The sequence below is a fragment of the Mus pahari genome, chromosome 14, assembly GCF_900095145.1.
Source record: "Mus pahari chromosome 14, PAHARI_EIJ_v1.1, whole genome shotgun sequence".
Taxonomy (NCBI): domain Eukaryota; kingdom Metazoa; phylum Chordata; class Mammalia; order Rodentia; family Muridae; genus Mus; species Mus pahari.
In genome coordinates this window covers 83795677-83814143 of record NC_034603.1, presented here as the reverse complement: position 1 = coordinate 83814143, position 18467 = coordinate 83795677, and the positions used below count along the sequence as shown (strand labels likewise).

The window sequence follows — 18467 nt, the reverse complement described above, 5'->3', positions numbered from 1 at the left end:
CTCAGCACCCACTTGGTGGCCAAAAAAAAAAAAAGGAAGAAAGAAGAAAGAAAGAAAGAAAGAAAGAAAGAAAGAAAGAAAGAAAGAAAGAAAGAAAGAAAGAAAGAAAAAGAGAAAGGTCTAGGGAAACATAAAGCACCCATCAAGTACTCAGCCAGGAGGACTGCCATGAGGCCGAGAGGACAGCTATGCAGCCAGGACGGCTATGCAGACGGGAGGACGGCCATGCAGCCAGGATGGCTATGCAGATGGGAGGATGGCCATGCAGACAGGAGGACGGCTACACAGCCAGGACAGCTATGCAGACAGGAGTACAGCCATGCAGACAGGAGGATGGCCATGCAGATGGGAGGACGGCCATGCAGCCAGGATGGCTATGCAGATGGGAGGACGGCCATGCAGCCAGGACAGCTATGCAGACAGGAGGATGGCCATGCAGATGGGAGGACGGCTATGCAGCCAGGACGGCTATGCAGACGGGAGGACGTCCATGCAGATGGGAGGACGGCCACGTATTCAGGAGTGCAGCTATCACAAGTTGACAGTCCCACTGTGCCTCCACAACTCCAGCTTTAGGGAGCATGGTGTGTGTTTACCCCACACATACTGACCGAGCCAAGTTAGTAAGGACACCCTCCTCCTGTGGGCCCTGAATCCCAGAGCAGGGGGGGCGGGGGGGGGATCTCTCCTGCCCTTCGTTTTCACAAAAAGTGAGAGTTGATCTTGGGATCCTGCCCATGCTAGGGAGTCCATGGGACATAACCTTACACACAGGTACTAAATTGACACTTTTGAAGTGTCTTGACGGGCATGGAGACTCTGGTAAGCCAGGGAAGGAAAGGTCTAGAAGAATGCACAACTTTGCCCCCCCAAAGGCCACATGGCTGCAACCTAAGGAAGAGTTAACTTCCAGGCCATTGGAGACAGCACAGCGTCCTGCCCGCAGGGGCAGCCCAGCCAATGGCACTCAGTGTCGATGACGTCATGCACCTCCTGCGCCTTCTATTGGGGACTGGACAGCGAATCCTGCTGGAGGTTCAGGCAACGGAGCTGCAGAGCCCGTCGGTGGCAGAGGAAGGAGGAGGAGGAGGAGGAGGAGGAGGAGGAGGAGGAGGAGGAGGAGGAGGGCCAAGGACAAGAGAGCAGCAAATCGACCCAGAGTGGCTCCTGCCTCCCCCCTCTGCTCCCTGCTCCTCCAACAGAAGGTCCTCCTGGGGACTGCCCCACACTCACAGCACAGAAGCAAAGCAACACAGCATTGGTTCAGAAAGGGGGGGGAGGACCTCCCTCTGCCACCTAACTATGGTGAGGGCTAGAACACGGTACCTGAGTGCACACACACACACACACACACACACACACCAATAGTTTCCTTAACACTACTTTCCCCACCCCTGACTCACTCTCACCTGCCGGTAGATTGAAGGTCTGTGTCTGAGCCGCTGCCCACGACTGTCCCGTCCACTCTGCTGGGCTCTCTGGAAGGGAAGAGCAGGCAAGAGAACCTGTAGGCAGTGCTCAGCCCCTGCTCCACCCTTTTACCACAGTCCAGCAGCTCAGGACTAATGCTCTAGCTGCTCCAACCCACACCACCAGCTCCAAGAGGGACGGACCCCTCCAGGATGTCCTTTGAATTCCTTCCCAGACCAGATCTGCTCACCCTGAGTGGTCCCTCCCACCCACAACCCCAATCCACAGCCCCATCAGTTTCTCACGGTTCCACTCGGTTGGTAAATCTACGGCGCCACAGCATGGCCAAGCTGAACAGGAAGAGGGTGGTGCACATGGCTCAGCTGCCCCATCCCCACCGACGACCAACTCCGCTGGAGAAGGCCACAGGCCAGGGGGCCACAATGGCCAGCCTACCTCTCCCAAGCCACCTCTGTGTTTCCTGAAGTTCCCGGGAAGGGATTAGGGGTTCAAGCTGATTAGTGGAGTGGGCAGACCTGACCTTGTGAAGAGAGATTAAACTCACCAGGCCCAAGATCTCCCCTCTAGTGGCAGAGTAAGCCAGCCTCCTTCAAGACATGCAAGGTAGCCCTGAGTGCCTCTCCAGAATGTTCTACCCAGAACATTCACTACTATCCGGGCTTTGGCATCAAGGCACGTAGTGCAATCGAGCTAAGTAAGCTACTTCCATACACTGTTAAATGTACCTGCAGAGCACTTGGGGACTTAGAAGCATCAAGGATAGCTTCAAAGAGGATCTGGGGCCTTGGCCCAGTGACAAAGACCTGTAAGCCACTGGGGATGGGGAGGGGCACCTCAAGTTCAAAGCCTGGCTGAGCTCCAGAGAGCTCTGAGGCCAGCCTGGGAAACCTAATGAGAGTGTCTCAAAGAGCTCTGAGGAGAGAACTCTGTAGCAGAGTACTTGCCTGGGGTTCCAAGGCCCTAAGTTCAGTCTCCCATATGGGAGAGAAAGAGTGAGCTATCACAGGAGGTATCTGAACATGCAGGTGCCAGAGAAGGATGGGCCGTCAGCCAGCTCTGCCGGGCTGCTGACATGAAAGCTTGCCAGTCTTCAGGGACTGGGGCTGCGAGACAGGGGAGTTGCACTGTGGCAGCCGCAGCCAAGGCATGTGTGTGCGCGCACACACATGCATGTGAGTATGTGTGTGTGAGAGTGCATGCATGTGAGTGTGTGTGCAAGTGAGTACATGTGAGTGTGTGCTCGAGCACGTGTGTGTGTGAGAATATGTGCGTGCATGTGAGTGTATGTGTGTGTGAGAGTGTGTGTATGTACGTGTGTGTGCGCATGTGCACATGTGTGTGTGTGTGTGCATGCTCGGGGCCTCCCCTGCACCCTCTGAGCTTTCCTAATTACACTCCCTTTGCAGTAAAAGGCAGAGTCGAGGTGTGCACACAGACAGAACTATAAATTCTATCTTATATAACAATCTTATATAATTTAGATACAAATTATAAGCTTATCAATTATGTACTAGACTACTGTACCAATATAATCCTATGTTATGGAGATAGAACAATCAGAGGAGAAGTTGAGAATCGACAGAAATACTCTTTGCACATTCCACCTGGACCTCCTGGGTACTGCCTTGGGCAGTAGGGCTCGAGTCAGCATCACAGGGCTGAGACAAGGGCTGAGTGACTCTGGGACCTAAACCCACCTGGCCCGCCACCTCTCTAGAACCTTCAGTTTTCCTTCCTAAGCAAGATGGGCGGTAATGCCCCCTGCCCAGGAGTCGCAGCAGACACCCCAACCCTGAGCTCCAGGGAGCGCCCTGATGGGCCTATAAAGGTTTTTGCTAACCCTCTGTGACTGAACCTTCAAGTCTGTGATTTTTAGATTTAATTTTTTTTGTTATTTATGAGTGTGTGTGTGTGTGTGTGTGTGTGTGTGTGTGTGTGTGTAAGGACAGCTTGCAAGAGTCAATCTCTTCCTTCCATCCTGTGGGTCCCAGGGACGGAACTCAGACCATCAAGGTTTGTAGGGCAAATACCTTTAAAGATTTTAAATCAACAGGGACCAGAGCTGAAGAGGAGAGCCACTTACTTCCTGGGCAACAGGATTCCTCATCGTGAGCTGAGAACCAGAGAACTGAGACCTTGAGGAGAACCAGAGACAGTTTACTTATCTGTGTCAGGGCCAGGCAGGCCCTCCGTGGTCTCAGGGTTCCTGCTGTCTACAGTCAGGCCTGAGCAACTGCTGGCAGGATGCAGATTCTGGGTCTCTCAAGACTTCAGTCCTCCCCGCTGTCCTAGTGTCACCTCTCCCTGAGCAGTCTACTGAGATGAAAGCGATGAAGGACCTGCCTTCCGGTTCTCAAATTGAACTCTCGATGGTGACAAATGTCTTCACAGTCCAGTGCCTTACTCAGGACTTCTGGCTCCCCAGGGCCTCTCCATCATACCTGACTGACTGCCTCTCTGTGGAACTTTGCTCCACCAAGGCTAGGGCTGTAATTCAGAACAGTGTCTGGTTCTTGCCTACCTATCTCAGGACTTCGTGCTCACAGGCGTGGGGAGGGAAGTGGAGCATGGGGCTCTGGCTCCCCAGACTGGACATGTGCACAAGTTCAGAGAGCCAGCTGGACCAGCAGATGGGAAGAGAGACTGCCCATCGCTCTAAACCTGCCAGAAGTTGAGGTCCCCACGTCTGACAACGGGTGCCTCGGCCCAGTCTCAGGCTCAGGAGTGGCGGGGCTACAGGGGAAGCCCAGATTTGTCTGCAAGTTCCTCCTCCCCAGCAGGCGATGCCTGGATGTGTTTGACTTCGAGGCAGATTCCCCACCTCGTGAAGGGTGTACACACACACACACACACACACACACACACGTCCAGACACCACACGTCGAGGGCTGAGACCCGCACCCTCAGCTCCGCAGCAGCCCGGGGCGCACTCCAGTACACCCGGCGCTGCCCATCACCGCCTGACCCCCTGATCCTCCCAGCCCCTTCTGCACATTGGCCACACCTACCTTTCCCAGCGGGGACCGCGGTGGCCTTGCTAGCGGGTGGGTAGTCAGGAGGGCAGAAGCCAGCCCTGACACTCCCATCCCGCCTAACCTTCACCTTGCCAAAATTGACTCCCCGAAACAGGACTGGGGTTTTTGGAGCGGATTCTTTTTTTTTTTTTTTTTTTTTTTTTAACATTTTTTTCCCCAGCAGACCACATCTCCGCCCCCAGCTCGCAGTCCCCCGCCCCCAGCACATATACCCTGCACACCCGCGCGCGCACACACCCGGCGCGCACAGACACACGCTCCCTCCCTCCGGCGCTCTACTCCGCGCCCGCCCGCCCGCCCTCCCGCCCGCCTCGCACGCACCGGCCTCGGCTCCCCGCGCCCGCCGCCGAGCGAAGCTGCGCTGGGCTCGGAGCTGCTCATGGAGAAAGTGCCGGGCGACATGGAGATAGAGCGTAGGGAGAGGAGCGAGGAGCTGTCCGAGGCGGAGAGGAAGGCGGTTCAGGCTACGTGGGCCCGGCTGTATGCCAACTGCGAGGACGTGGGGGTGGCCATCCTGGTGAGGTAGGTGTCGCTCCCAGCTTGGCGGGGCCCAGGACGGGGAGGGTGACAGCGGCTGCGGGCAGAGGCGGGCTCGGCCCGCTGCGAGCTCCGGGGCCACCTCCCCAGTGATTGGGGACAGGTCGCGGTGACAGGGGTGCTTTGGAGCGATGGAAACCTTAGCTGATGCCTTCCTAGCTCGGAGAGTGGGGCTCATTATCAGGAACTAGATGCAGGAGAGCGCTTGGTCTCCCTGGCCTCAGAACTCACCCATCCCAGTCGGTCCTCCTCGCGAGTGACCCTAGTGATCCCACTAAGATGTATGCTCCAGCATCTGACCAGCCCTCAAAGGGAATGGTAGGAGCTCCCCGTTTGAGAGGCAGGCAGAGAAACTGAGGCTCAGACAGGAAGGGGCTTAAAGAGGAAACAGAACTCCCTGTCCAGTTGGGCCCCTCAGAAGAACACAGCAGAGAGCAGGGGGTAAAGGTCAAGAGGCCCAGCTTCCCAGCTGCGCCCCCTCAAAAGTAAGGCCAGGGCGAACTGTAGGTGAGACAGGAGTGAAGCCGGCAGGTTCCTGGGATGCAATCCTGGTTGAGTGTTTTTTTGGCTTGGAGGGGGCGGCTTTCAGGAGACAGGGCCCCACTCTGGACCCCACTCAGGTAAGAAGTATAGCATCTGCCCCCAGTATCCCTGAGGACCGCCCCCCCCACCCCCAAGTGACACCGTATTTATACACCGCACCCTGGTAATGTCACCAAGCCCCACAAACTAGAGACTGACTCTAGTTACAAATCAAATCTGTACTCTTCCTCCACGCGCTGGACCCAGGGGTTCAGGCTGAACCCCCACATACACCCTCAGCCCCCAAGCTTTCAATTCTAGGACAGCAGGGCAGCCTTGTGCGGAGATAGGGTGGAACCCGGGGGCGGGACAGCTGTGATGCAGCTGTTTTCCGGTCCCCGACCCCTTTTCTGATTCCTCTACTCTCTCTGCCTCTGCCTCCTGCAAGCCTGGGGCCTCCCCTGCTCCCTACCGATATGCCTGGGTTCCAACTCAGAAATAGATTTTGGAGGAAGAGAGTCAAAGCACTTTGGCGGAGTTAGGGGAGGATTCCTGAAGAAGAGGAAGGGGCGGCTAGTTCAGAGTTCTCTAACCCAGCAACACTGCCCCCAGGTGACCCAAACCAAGGAGGGTCACTGGGACCCTGAAGCTGCAGACACTTGGAGACCCAGATTGGCAGAGTGGGCACCCACACACAAGCACACAGTGGAGAACAGAGCCGCAGATACGCCAGTCCGAATCCCCAGGGGGCTGCTCTCCGTCTTTTGTCGTACCCCTTAGGCCCACAGGGCACACGTGGAAACAAGGCAAGGCCCGGAGGACCTGGAGATATTCTTGAGAATTGCTTCTCCAGGTATGGGGGGAGGGGGAGGGGGTGGACAGAAGAGGGACAGGATCTGAGAGTAGGGCTCATTCTGTATCTTCTTCGGTTCACCCCCTGACACCCAAGGGACCAGGCCTGGCTGGGAGAGACTTTTACTGATAGACATAGTACCCAAGGGCCCACAGTGAACCCGAGGAGACCTGATACAGCAATCAGATCTGGCTGGCCGAGCAGCCGAACACCACACTTCACCTAACTCTACAGAGCCAACACTGACAAACCTGGGCCACTGCATCGGCCACTCCCTTGTGGCTCCAGATGCCACCAACTCCTCTGCTCCTGTCTGCCCCAGGCCTGACCAATGGAAAGGGGGAAAGGCCAAGACCCCTTAGCTTCTCACAGCTTCACACGGGACCCATCCAGAGATCCTGGTCACAGAGCCCTGTTGACAAGCCCAGCGTGCTCATCCGTAGGGCCAGGCCCTCTGACCACTCTCCCTTTCTGTCCCCACCACCCACTCTGCCTGTAGGGTAGGTGCATGGAGGAAGCAGGTTTCCAGCAGCAGTTCCTGGCAGATGCAGTGTAGTGGAGGAGGGGGGCGCTGAGCCTTAGGGTCTGAAGCAGCCCCCGTGTTTGCACTCATGTCAGAGAGAAGCCTGAGGAGGGATCACCCCCCTCCCGCCTGGTTGTAATGCTGACATGTTCCCCCTCACACGCAGATGGGCCTATTTCAGGCTCTTGGAAGCCCAGATGCCTCCGAGAACTGAGAAACTCCCCAAGACTGACTGCTGGGGCTTCTCCCTAGCAGCTCAAGCCAGCCAGGGATGGGTGGGAGGAAACACAGGTTCTGGAGAAGCCAGGATGCTAGGCAGCACTCCTGGGGAAGTTCCTCGCTCTGGGCCACATACAGTGCTGCTGCTGGGTTGAGACAAGAGACTCACCTGTGCTCAGGACTGGTTCCTGCCTGTTGGGTAACCTTGGGGAGCAGCCAGTTCCTGAGCCACAAGATGGGATGGGTAGCAGAGCCATGCTCAGATAGTAAATGCTCAGCGATTGTTCCCTGGGATGCCCTCACGGGAAAGGACACAATTGCTTCTACGCTGTGCCACCTGAACACTGTAAGAGATGCCTTGCAAATGGCAGCATACCAAGCCAAAATAAAATTTATTTATTTTTTGTATTGAAATTGGGAAAGCCCCAAAGCCTGAGGTGCCGATTATCTTGTGTAGGGGTGGGGGCGTGTCGCCCCGTCACAGCATTAGCGTAGAGCTCAGAGGCCAACAGCCCGGAGCCAGTTCCCTCTCCTTCCACCTTGTTCAGGAAGGAGTCTCTCTTGTTTCTGCCACTGCTCTGTTCCCTGGGGATTCTGTCTCACTGCCAAAGAGTGCTAGGGTTACCCATGTGCCATAGCGTCCCGCCCTTTGGGTTTTATACATTCCGGGGATCATACTTAGTTGCCAGGCTTGCGCTCTGAGTGACTTTACACATTGGTCTCCCTGGTCCCTGGGGCATCTTTCTTCATTTGTCCCTCATTACAAAACTTCTGGGAAAGTCCTGGTGTTTTCAGGCCCACTGCCACCTTGGTCCACACCCACTTCTTCATCTGAAGAAACCAGCAACAGAACCTCTCTCAAACTTTCACAGACAGGAGGAGGGGTCATAATGTGTCCAAGGTCACATTCAGCATCCAAGTGGGTCCCTGTCCCTCTCCACGTGGACAATGCTCTTAGCCATTGTCAGAATCTTCCTGCCAAAACCAGCTGTGGCCACAAACGAACTGGCCAGCCGGATGTTCTACATCTCCCCCATATCAGACTCTATGGCCTGAGCCACAAGCTGTGAGCTCCTCTAATGTCTCAGGGAATGATGACACCCAGCGGCACAGGCCGGGACACTTTATATATTCTTTCTGAAGAACACTCACTGAGTCCCAGCTAGGAGCGCCCTAGGCTGGGGTGATGGGTCAGAGCGTTTGTGAGACCCTCCCTCTGCTTATGGTTGGGGTCTGGTCTGACAGACTAAGAGGGTAGCAGAGAAAACCACCCAGTGGCACTAATGGCCATGGAGGGACAGCCACCCTGGGTGACCAGAAAGGAGCAGGTCTGACGTGGGGCATGTGTCAGGCATCCCACTGTATCATGGGAAGGAAGGCTGGCGGATGCTAAGTCCAGCTGTCGGGCTGGGACAGAGGGGGACTCTGGGCAAAGGCAGTGTAGGCAGAGGGAGAGCCTGTGATGGATGGACAGCTCTGTATGAGAGTAAGAACCATTACCAGGGTGGAGGCATAACTACTTCTCCCCTGCCTCCATCTTGGCCATTCCGGAGGGACTCGGAGGCAGCCTCCTGCTTCAGCACCCACCCCCTTCCTCCCTCCAGGTTCTTTGTGAACTTCCCGTCAGCCAAGCAGTACTTCAGCCAGTTTAGACACATGGAGGATCCCTTGGAGATGGAGAGGAGCCCCCAGCTGCGGAAGCACGCCTGCCGGGTCATGGGGGCCCTCAACACGGTCGTGGAGAACCTGCATGATCCGGACAAGGTCTCCTCTGTGCTCGCCCTGGTTGGCAAGGCCCACGCCCTCAAGCACAAGGTGGAGCCTATGTACTTTAAGGTATGTCTTTACTCTTGTCCATCACCCACAGGCCACTGGGCCATAGCTCCCTACAACCTGTAGCACTTGGAGGGCTCCTGAATAGCAGAGATGGCCTCCATGCTGCTAGCCCATTCCCCTGGAGAGGCCATGGCCAGAAGGGCAGCACAGCAGGAGAGAGAGGTGGAACCAGTCCAGTGCAGTCCTTGTCCTGAGAGCGTGGTCTCTAGTAACCACCAGGCTGTTAGTTTGTGTCACACAAGCCAGCGTGATCCTAGCAGGGATCCTGGGGACGGTGGGAGGCAGAGTGCCCAGGCGCTTACCCCACCTTCCCTCCTTTGCCCCCCAGATTCTCTCCGGGGTCATCCTGGAGGTGATCGCCGAGGAGTTTGCCAATGACTTCCCTGTGGAGACGCAGAAAGCCTGGGCCAAACTTCGAGGTCTCATCTACAGCCACGTGACCGCGGCCTACAAGGAAGTGGGCTGGGTACAGCAGGTCCCCAACACCACCATGTGAGGATCGGGTGAGGGTGGGCTGGGCAGCCTCCCTGCGGTGTCCTTTCTTGTCCCCTGGGCTTCCCATCTCTCCTGGGACCAGGGACTGACAGGCTGTGTCAGGAACCCTTCAGGCTTGCAGACACATTGAGAAGCAGACACAAGGCAGAGGGCCTGTAAGACAGCGCCCTTCTCACTGCAGGCCAGCTCCTGTCCAGCCTTGACTCTTGGCTACACAGAGCTGTGAACTCCAAGTAGATTTATCTGGGCAGTGCTTCTCCTTGTCTGGAGCAGGGACGACTCAGATCAGCCAAGGTTATGATGACTTCCCGGCAGGGCGAGGGCTCCTCAGGCTCAGAGCAGGGTGGGCCAACTCCACCCTTCCTCCCTGGTACCAATCCTTTAGGCCTGTTCCCCATTCACTGTGACCAGTCTGTACTTCCATCCACCGGTTGCCTTAACAGAGCTGGAGCCAGGAAGGTCACGAGGACACATACACATGCCCAGGCCCACAAGGGACCTACATGGGTGTCACTCACATGGACAAAACTAGGGGGATATTTACTTCCAGTCTGACCAGTGGAAGGCTCCCACTTCTAGGCTCCAACAGGGTGGCCGGACTCAGTGACTCCTGCTGGCTGGAAGCGCCAGCCAGCGAGGGCTGGGCTGGCCTTTGGATGTGGCCAGCGGCTGGGAACACTCAGACCCCCCTAGACCTCCAAGAGGGAGCTGACTCTGGGAGCTGAATGGAAGGGCAGAGGCAGGGCTGAAGGAGGAAGGAGGAGAGCGGAGGCGGGAACAGGAACCAGGGGTCAGCCAGCGGCTTGGGACACGTGTCGTAGAGAAATATTCCCAGCAGTTTCCCATGGAAAAGGCTCTTCCAAGGTCCCCGTGCCACCTCCTGTTTACGGGCCTCCCCGCCCAGCTCTTCGGAGGTCACCAAGGGCAGGGAGAGGCCGGGTCTGCTGCCCTTCCTGCCACTGACCAACCAGTCCACTTGTGCCTCTCCCCAACATCAGCAGCTCCCCGGGAGAGCAGACAGTTCTCAGGAATTGCTCCTTACTGCTCCTTGTCAGGTTGGCTCCAGATGTGTACAGCTGGACCTAGCCCGCCCCAGACCCTGGAGTTTTACCTGCCAGAGGAGGGCATTGGCCAGGCTGGAAAATTGAGGTTACCTCCAGAGACCAGGGAGGAGACTGGATGTCAGAGGGGCTCACCTCCCACCCCCACCCCCACCCCCATCCCCAACTCTCCTCCCCAGGCAGGCTCTGCAGCCTGAGATGAGTTTGTTTACAGCCACGGACACAAGACTTCCTGCTTTTGGAGAAAAGAGCTTTTTACAGGGCCTAGAGGGACTGCAGAGAAGAGCTGGCCAGCCAGCCCCGTGAATCAGAAACACATGGCCAGAGAGCTCTCCCGCCCCTCCTGCCCCAGCTGGACCCCAGGGACTTAGTTCTAGCCAAACCTCAAGCGTCTGTCCCCCTTTGGTCCTAGTAAGCTGAATGGGGGTAGATGATGAGGCACCAGATACCCCAGGGCCTAGCCACCTCTCCCCACCTCTCCCTGGGGTCTGAGCACCCACACGTGGTCTCCCTAGCTGTCACATTGGGATCATCCCCTCCTCCCTTGATAGCCATCATCCCCATCTCTGGTATCCTGGGGGCCTGAGCATGGGCCACAGCCTGTGAGACCCAACCTACCGCCAGGATCTCCTTGCCTCACAGGGTGGGGTGGAGTCTCAGGGCCAACTTCTAGAAGGGCCCTGTCCAACTTCTCTTATCAGGGAAACAGAGTGAGCCAGACACCACTGTTTATTGAACTGTCTCTGCTCCCGGGCTGTGTGACTCTGTGTGGGTGGAGGGGTTCTGGGGCAGGGGCATGTGATGGCCGCCCAGCTAAAGGGAGTTTCACGGATGAAGACATTACCACACAGAAGCCAGGGAGCACTCGCTCTGCTGGGCCAAGCAGCACAGCCGATTACCAGATGAATGGAAAACAAGTTCAGGCTAGCCCTCCCTGTGACATCTTAAGAGTGTGTGAAGCGCTTCTGTCCTCAGTGGGCAAGCATATCTGACGCCGGTCACGTTTTAGAGGGACAGATCCAGGCCCCTTGTGAGCCACCAAACTGACTTGAGATAGCACAGTGAGGTTAGAGGTAATGGGGGAGGGGTGCAGTGGTGTTGGGTCTCTCAGCAGAAAGGGCCCCATCTTGTGACCCCCCAAGTCACCTCTCCCAGTCCCCCAGGTGTCCCATACACCTTTCCCCACTGACCCCTGTAACCTGCTACCTTCATCTCCTGTCTCATTCACAGCCCACCAGCCACTCTGCCCTCTTCAGGGCCGTAAGACCCCTCCCAGCTCCCCCCTCCCTGGCAGCACTTTGGGCAGAAGGCCGACTTCTGAAGACACGCCTTGACCTTCCATTTCTGGGTGCCAAGGAAGCTGGAGGAACCCCTGACTCGACTTCCCGAAAGGAGGCCTTCATCATGGCTGTGGTCCCCCCAGGCTACTGGGAGGTGGGGCTGGCTCCCTGGATGCTGAATCTAGCAGAGGGGAATCCCTCTGCCTCACAGCAGGGGCACACTCTTCTTAGCTTTTTCTACTGACTGTTAGAGAGGGACCTGGCAAAGTGGCCGGTGGGAAGTGAGGACAAGCCCGTGAGTCACTTCAGAAAGGAACTATCCCTGCTTCACTCTGCCCGCCAGCATGCAGGTTCTCCTTGCCATCTCTAGAGCATCACGCACACGTCTACCATATACACAGATATATTCTATATACGATCTCTATATAACTATATATAACACACACATACATATCTATCGCGTGCACCTGCAGGCCGAGAAGCCTACGTCTTGCCCAGCCGTGGGGAACCAGAAGAACCCTGGCCATACTTCTAGGCAGCTCTACCGGGAGTAGGGTGAAAGCTGACAACAGCACGAGAGGAGGGGCCAGGTGGGAGAGTTGGGGTGACTCAGTCTGCCTCTACAATGCAGTGCCCTGCATTTCTGCCCTACCCCCACAAAACAAGAGAACCCCAGAGCTTGGGAGGCAGAGAGGAAGGACAATCGTTGCGAGTCTGAGGTCAGGTGGTCTATACCTGGTCTCCACGGTGGTGAGTGTCAGGCTAGCTCGGGCTACACAGGAAGACCTTGGGTCAAAGAAAACAAAACATGAAGATCTGGCTCCCCTCTCCTCCCCTCCCCTCCCCTCCCCAAGGGTTTGCCTGACTGGCTTGTCCTGGAAAGGGCAAGGACCGGGGCACACACTAAGAGTTCAGGAGATCCCAGCGGGATGTTGGCCAGTGTATGTGTCCGGTGTATGGGGGTGGGGGTGAGGGGCAGCCTCAGTGTGGAGCCCTAGAATGTCAGCCTCACCCACTCACTTCAGACAGCAGCCAGGCCACAGGACCAGGGGCTCTCCTCACACGCCTCAGCAGACCAGGGCCTCTCTCTCCTGCCCTCCTCTGGGGCCACCTGCTCATCCTCTCCACATAGTCTTCTTAACATCGCTGGGAACCCCGTGTGTACCCCTTGGTCACGTGTACTGTCCTGGAGGATGTCTTACTGCTGTGGCTAACGTGCCTGCGTCCCCTCTGGTCCCACCCTCGCGAAGCCTTCCTGTAACTGCCTGTCTTTTTGTAGTTTCTGATGTTTGTAACCAGATCCAGCTGTGTCATTAAACCAGTCTGTTCTTCCTGTATCTGGCCTCTGCTTGATCTTTTCCTGGACCTGCCTTCACCCCTCTTTCCCCTCAGCAGTTCTAGCTAAGGGCAGTTTCACTGAAAACAGTTCCATGGAGGGAACCCCTTCCCTTGTGCTGGCTCTAGCTGCTCCTGGGGCGTTCTCTGGGTTGGACTGTCGATTGCTCAGAGGCTAAGAAAAAAAAAAGGCAGAAGCTGGATTTTGGAGGAGCAAGGGGATGGGTTTGTCTTACTAAAACTTCGCAGAAGCTAGGACTATCTGGTTTAGAGCTTTCTCGGGAGGTTGAGGGATGGGGGTGGGGGTGGGGGGGTCACAAGTTTAAAGCCAGCCAGGAAATCTGGCAAGGACAGGGTCAGTGTGGGACGAAGGGAGTATTGTCAGAGCTGGGCTTGGTAGCACACACCTGTCATCCGAGCACCCACCACACCGGGGTAGGAGGTTACAAGTTAGAGGACAGCCTGGGCTACATGATGAGCCCTTGCCTCAAAAAGGGGTGGGGTGGGGTGGCAGTACTGTTCAGATGTCCGTACAGACGGGGCCCTGGTTGTGGGCACTAGTCACGTAGCCAAAAATTAAACCTCAATCTTCTTCTAGGCTTGCGCGCAGACATTTCACTGGAGATGCTGAATAGGCCCCGAGGCTTCCGGGATCAGCAGGAAGGGAGCCGGCTGGAATTAACCTTCAACCCTAAGCTCTCAGCCCAGAACCTCTTCCCAAGCCCGGCTGAGCAAGGCCTGTCCATCCCCCCCCCCCCAGCAATGGTCACAACAGCAGCATCAAGTCTCCGAGGAGGGACCAAGGAGGTCACCATAGGGAGGGGTACAGGAGAACCGGAAACCGCTCTGCCCCTTGGGAGGGCTTCAGGCTGTCTGAGAGGACTCGGCTAACACGGGAAAGTCTTGTCTCCCAGCCCGTGTACTTGAATGTAGGCCGCGTGTCTCTCTTCATCTCCTGGGCCTGGCACAGCAGAGAACTCGCTGGAAATCCAAAGAACAAATAAATAGCAGTCTTAGAAAGCAACACAAACACACGGGCCAAGAGTGAGCCAGGAACCAAAGGAGGATGCAGGGTGCAGAGAGGGCAGCGCAGGCCAGGCCTTTCCAGAGAGGGAGCATGCCAGACTGGTGGCCTCCGAGTTCGCACTCAGTCGGCGGCGCTGCTGTGTGACTCTGGGCAAGAGGGCAAATCTTTCAGAGCTTCAATTTGAAAACAGGAAGCCCGGGTGTGGTGGTGCTCCCAGCCGAGAGAGGCCTGGGAAGGAGCACTACACAGCAAGACACAATGTTAATTCCTTTAAGCAAAAGTCGGCCTTGCAAGGCAGTGGGAGGAGCATGGGGGCGGGGCGCAAGAAAGGTGTTCGGAACCCTCGGGCTGGCGGGACGCTGAGAACCAGGAGCGCTAGGACAAACCGAGCCGCTGAGCAGGAATCCCGTGAGACACACTGGGAGGAGATGGAGAAGGGTGGGGGTGGGGGGGTGTACCATGGCAACAAGAAAAGGCCTCTGAGCCTCCTGATCCCTGAGGTCCAGCCAGAGCTGGTTGGTGGAGTGTCAGCAGGTCAAGATGGAGCGTCATCTCCGAGAAGGCTTCCCCACAGAAGTCTTGAGAATGGCGTGGGTGGAAAACTGGAGCTATCCTGGAACCTGCTATTGAGAAGAACTCTCCCTGATCCCTACCTTCTAGAGAGGATGTGAGCCATCCCCCCCACCCCCGCGTCCCCCCGGACCGGAGATGCTGAAGGAATAGGGGAGGATGCAGGCGACTCCTGGTTTCAGGCTTTTGTTCTGTGTTCCGCAAGTAGTCAGCCTTCTTAGTGAGAGGCAGAGCAACTGGGTCAGCTCCCCCTGGTGAGATCAAGCTCAGAGCCACGGGGGTGTGGGCAACCAGCGGGGAGCATCCCAAGGAGACTGCCACCGCTTCCCGGACAAAGAGGCCCCCAGTACAGCTCCACAGTGACCCCTGCTGGCACGAGCAGGAACTTCATCCAAGAAAGCATCCATCTTTAGCCCGCAGGCTTTCTGGTTCCACTTTTCCTCCGTAAGGGAGGCAGCCTTGCTGAAACCTGAGCCAAAAACAAAAGTTGACTTGCCTAGCTACGGGAAATATCTTCCCGCACTAACCAAGTGGGAAAAGTTAATAAATGAAGATGTTGGCCCCAGATAACATGTATTTCACTTGGGAAACAGAAGCAGGAGGATCCTGAGTTCAAAGCCAACCTTGGTTCTGTAGTGAGTTCCAGGTCAGCCAGCCTTATACAGGCTGACCCTTCTCTACATATGCAGATAGGGAAGCCCAGGGAGATGATGCAGATTCCTAGAGCTTACCTCAAGCTCAGGTTCTCACTGTGTGGTCCAGGCTGGCCTTCGACTTACAGCCCTTCTCCCTCAATCTCTGAAATGATAAGATCATACAGACCCACCATGACACGCAGCTTTGAGATTGAATTTTGAGGCTGATTTAATGAGTTTCCTGATGTGGGGTGGGGGTGGGGGTGACAGAGGAGAGCAGAGGTGACTTCGGGCTTATCATTTCCGAGGGAAATGGCCAAATAGCCATCAAGAGCGGGTCTGCGCATGAGTTCCGTGGAGTTGGATACTTCATCCCAACCCAAGCATCTCAGAGGTGCTAAGGCTGAGATTTCGGCTCAGGACTGGATGGGATCAACAAGGAGACCGTCTGAAACCATGTCCTCTTCTGAGGGGGGGGGGGGNGGAAGGCGAAGGAAGACCAGGGAGAGGGCAGAGGCCCTGAAGCTGCAGGCAGGGTCCAGCTGTGTCAGAGCTTAGCATCGGCTGCTTTGCAGGCAGATGGCAAGGTGGGGACCTTAGGCCCTGTCGAGGCTGCCTTGGAAGAAAGCCTTCGTGGAGGGCAAGGGTGGTGATGGTACAGAAGAGATGAACCCAAGAATACATGGATGAGGTCAGGAGGCAGTCTGCACCAATGAGAAAGGAGCCTTCGTCAAGAAAGGGATGGAGTGGAATCAGAGGGAAAGAGGGCAAGGGGAGTCCATAGAGAAACAGAAGGTGTGGGCACTGATGAAATGTACTGAGTACTGGGAGCTCATAAAGCATTGGGATCTATGTCTTACCATCTGGGAATCTGGGGAGCCCAAGGTCGGGGGACCAGCATGTTTGGTGTGTCCAGTGGGCACGCTTTCTAGGTCACGGATGCTCCTTCCCTTCGACCTTGACCCTCCTGCCTTCATCTCCCAAGTTCTTCCATTGCAGGTGTGCACCACCATCCCGGGCTTCAGGGGCTCTTTTAGAAAGGCCCTGATTGGTAGACTTCAGTAGGATGATTACCACAGGTTCCAGACCAGCCTGGGCTACCTAGTGAGTTCCAGGACAGTCTGGGCCATATAGCAAAATGCTATGTCTTAGCTAGGGTTTCTGTTGCTGTGAAGAAACACCATGACCAAAGCAACTCTTATAAGGACAATATTTAATAGGGGCTGGCTTGCGGGTTCAAAGGTTTAAGTTCATTATCATCATGGCAAGAAGCAAGGCAGCATCCAGGAAGGCCTGGTGCTGTAGAAGCTGAAAGCCTTTAATCTCAGCACTTGGGAGGCAGAGGCCGTCAGTTCAAGGTTAGCCTGGTCTACAGAGTGAGTTCAGGACAGGTCTCTGGAGAGAAACCCTGTCTCTAAAAAAATATAATAAAAATAAAAAGGTTTGTTTTTTGGTTTGGTTTGGTTTAGTTTTTTGTTTTCTTAAGACAGGGTTTTTCAGTGTAGCCAGCCTTGTCTGCCCTGGACTTGCTCTGTAGACCAGGCTGGCCTCAAACTCGGAGATTCTCCTGCCTCTGCCTCCTGAGTGCTGGGATTAAAGACGTGTGTCACCTTACCTGGCAGGGTTTTTGTTGTGGTTATTGTTGCGATTTTTTGCTTTTGTTGTTGTTGTTGTTTTTTTTTAATGTCTTTTCTTCTGTCGTTTTCTGTTTTTTTTTTTCCTTTATTTTATTTTTATTTATTCCCTTTACATTCTGCTCACTGCTCTTCCTCCTGGTCATCCTCTCCAACAATCCTTCCCCCTGCCCCTTGTCTTCTGAGAGGGTGGAGGTCCTCTTGTGTATCCCCCACTCTGGCATATCAAGTCTGTGCAGGACTAGGTGCATCCTCTCTCACTGAGGGCAGAGAAGGCAGCCCCGCTAGAACACATCCCACAGACAGGCGACAGCTTTCAGGGTAGCTCACACTCCAGTTGTTTAGGGCCCTCATGAAGACTAAGCTGTACATCTGCTGCCTATGTTCAGGGAGGCCTACGTCTTGCCCGTGCCTGCTCTTTGGTTGGTGGTGGGTCAGTCTCTGAGAGCCCAAAGGGTCCGGGTTAGTTGACTCTGTTGGTCTTCCTGTGGAGTTCCTAGCCCTTTGGAGCCCACAATCCTTCTCTCTGTTCTTCCATAAGAATCCCCAAGCTCCATCCACTGTTTCCCTGTGGGTCTCTGCATCCATCTGAGTCAGCTGCTGGGTAGAGCCTCTCAGAGGACAGCCATGCTAGACTCCTGTCTGTGAGCATAGCAGTGTATCTATCATTGGTACTGTCAGGGGTTGGTGCTTGCCCATGGGATGGGTCTCAAGTGGGGCAGTTCTTGGTTGGCCATTCCTTCAGTCTCTGCTCCATCTCCTGTCCCTGCATTTCTTGTAGACAGGATAAATTCTGGGTGGGTTGATGTCCCTATTGCTCCATTGCGGTTCCTGCCTGATTGCAAGAGATGACTTCTTTCAGGTTCCATGTCCCCACTGCTGTGAGTCTCAGCTAAGGTCACCCCCATCGATTCTTGGATACCTCCCCTGTCCCAAGTCTCCGTCACGTCCTTTAGATGACTTTCTGTTTGTTTATTGAGCCAGGGTATCCCATGCTAGTTTCAAACTTACTATATAGTCACGAATAACCTTGAGTTTCTGAGCCTCCTGTCTCTGCCCTCTGAGTTTGGGGATTGATGCCACGGGCCACCACACCCAGTTACTTGGTGTTCTGTAGACATAGAAGAATTGAATCCAGAATTTCAGTCACACTAGGCTGGCATTTGACCAACTGAGCCACAGACCCAGCCCCTGATGAATGAGATTTCTAAAAGATAAGACATAGGTTGGCGGGCGGGCGGGTGGGATGGCTTGTAGCACAAGCCTGATGGCTGGAGTTCCATCTCCAGAACCCACACGGTAGAAGGAGAATTGGCTCCTGAAAGCCGTCTTCTGGCCTCCAGACCTCCACACCTGCAGCATGGTGTGCCCCCACCAAAAAAATAAATTAATAAATGTGAAACATTGTTTGAAAAATATTGAATTAATATTAAAAAATACAGTGCTCATCTTTATTTTCTCATAATCTTATTTT

At 55.4% G+C, this 18467-nt stretch overlaps 2 protein-coding genes across 2 annotated transcripts in view; one reads left to right on the top strand and one right to left on the bottom strand.

Moving 5' to 3' along the window:
* Prcd (photoreceptor disc component) overlaps positions 1 to 1786 on the bottom strand; it is an 11454-nt gene extending 9668 nt beyond the window's left edge. The window contains exons 1-2 of the mRNA XM_021211528.2: positions 1716 to 1786; positions 1410 to 1478 (exon numbers count right to left, since the gene is read on the bottom strand). Coding sequence (XP_021067187.1) covers positions 1410 to 1478; positions 1716 to 1786 — 140 coding nt within the window. The remainder of the gene's footprint in view (positions 1 to 1409; positions 1479 to 1715) is intronic.
* A 2644-nt stretch (positions 1787 to 4430) lies between these two features.
* Cygb (cytoglobin) lies at positions 4431 to 13129 on the top strand. Its single transcript, XM_021213189.2, has 4 exons — positions 4431 to 4988; positions 8725 to 8956; positions 9285 to 9448; positions 11743 to 13129. Exons 1-4 carry the CDS (start codon positions 4846 to 4848, stop codon positions 11774 to 11776), a joined length of 573 nt encoding a protein of 190 aa, XP_021068848.1. The 5' UTR covers positions 4431 to 4845; the 3' UTR covers positions 11777 to 13129.
* The last annotated feature ends 5338 nt before the right edge of the window (positions 13130 to 18467 follow it).

Bases quoted from the DNA above. Each gene is read 5' to 3' on its own strand.
- Cygb (XM_021213189.2), top strand. From the start codon at position 4,846: ATGGAGAAAGTGCCGGGCGACATGGAGATAGAGCGTAGGGAGAGGAGC. The intron at 4,989-8,724 runs GTAGGTGTCGCT...TCCTCCCTCCAG, and splicing joins GGGGTGGCCATCCTGGTGAG to GTTCTTTGTGAACTTCCCGT. The intron at 9,449-11,742 runs GTGAGGATCGGG...TCTCATTCACAG, and splicing joins CAGGTCCCCAACACCACCAT to CCCACCAGCCACTCTGCCCT.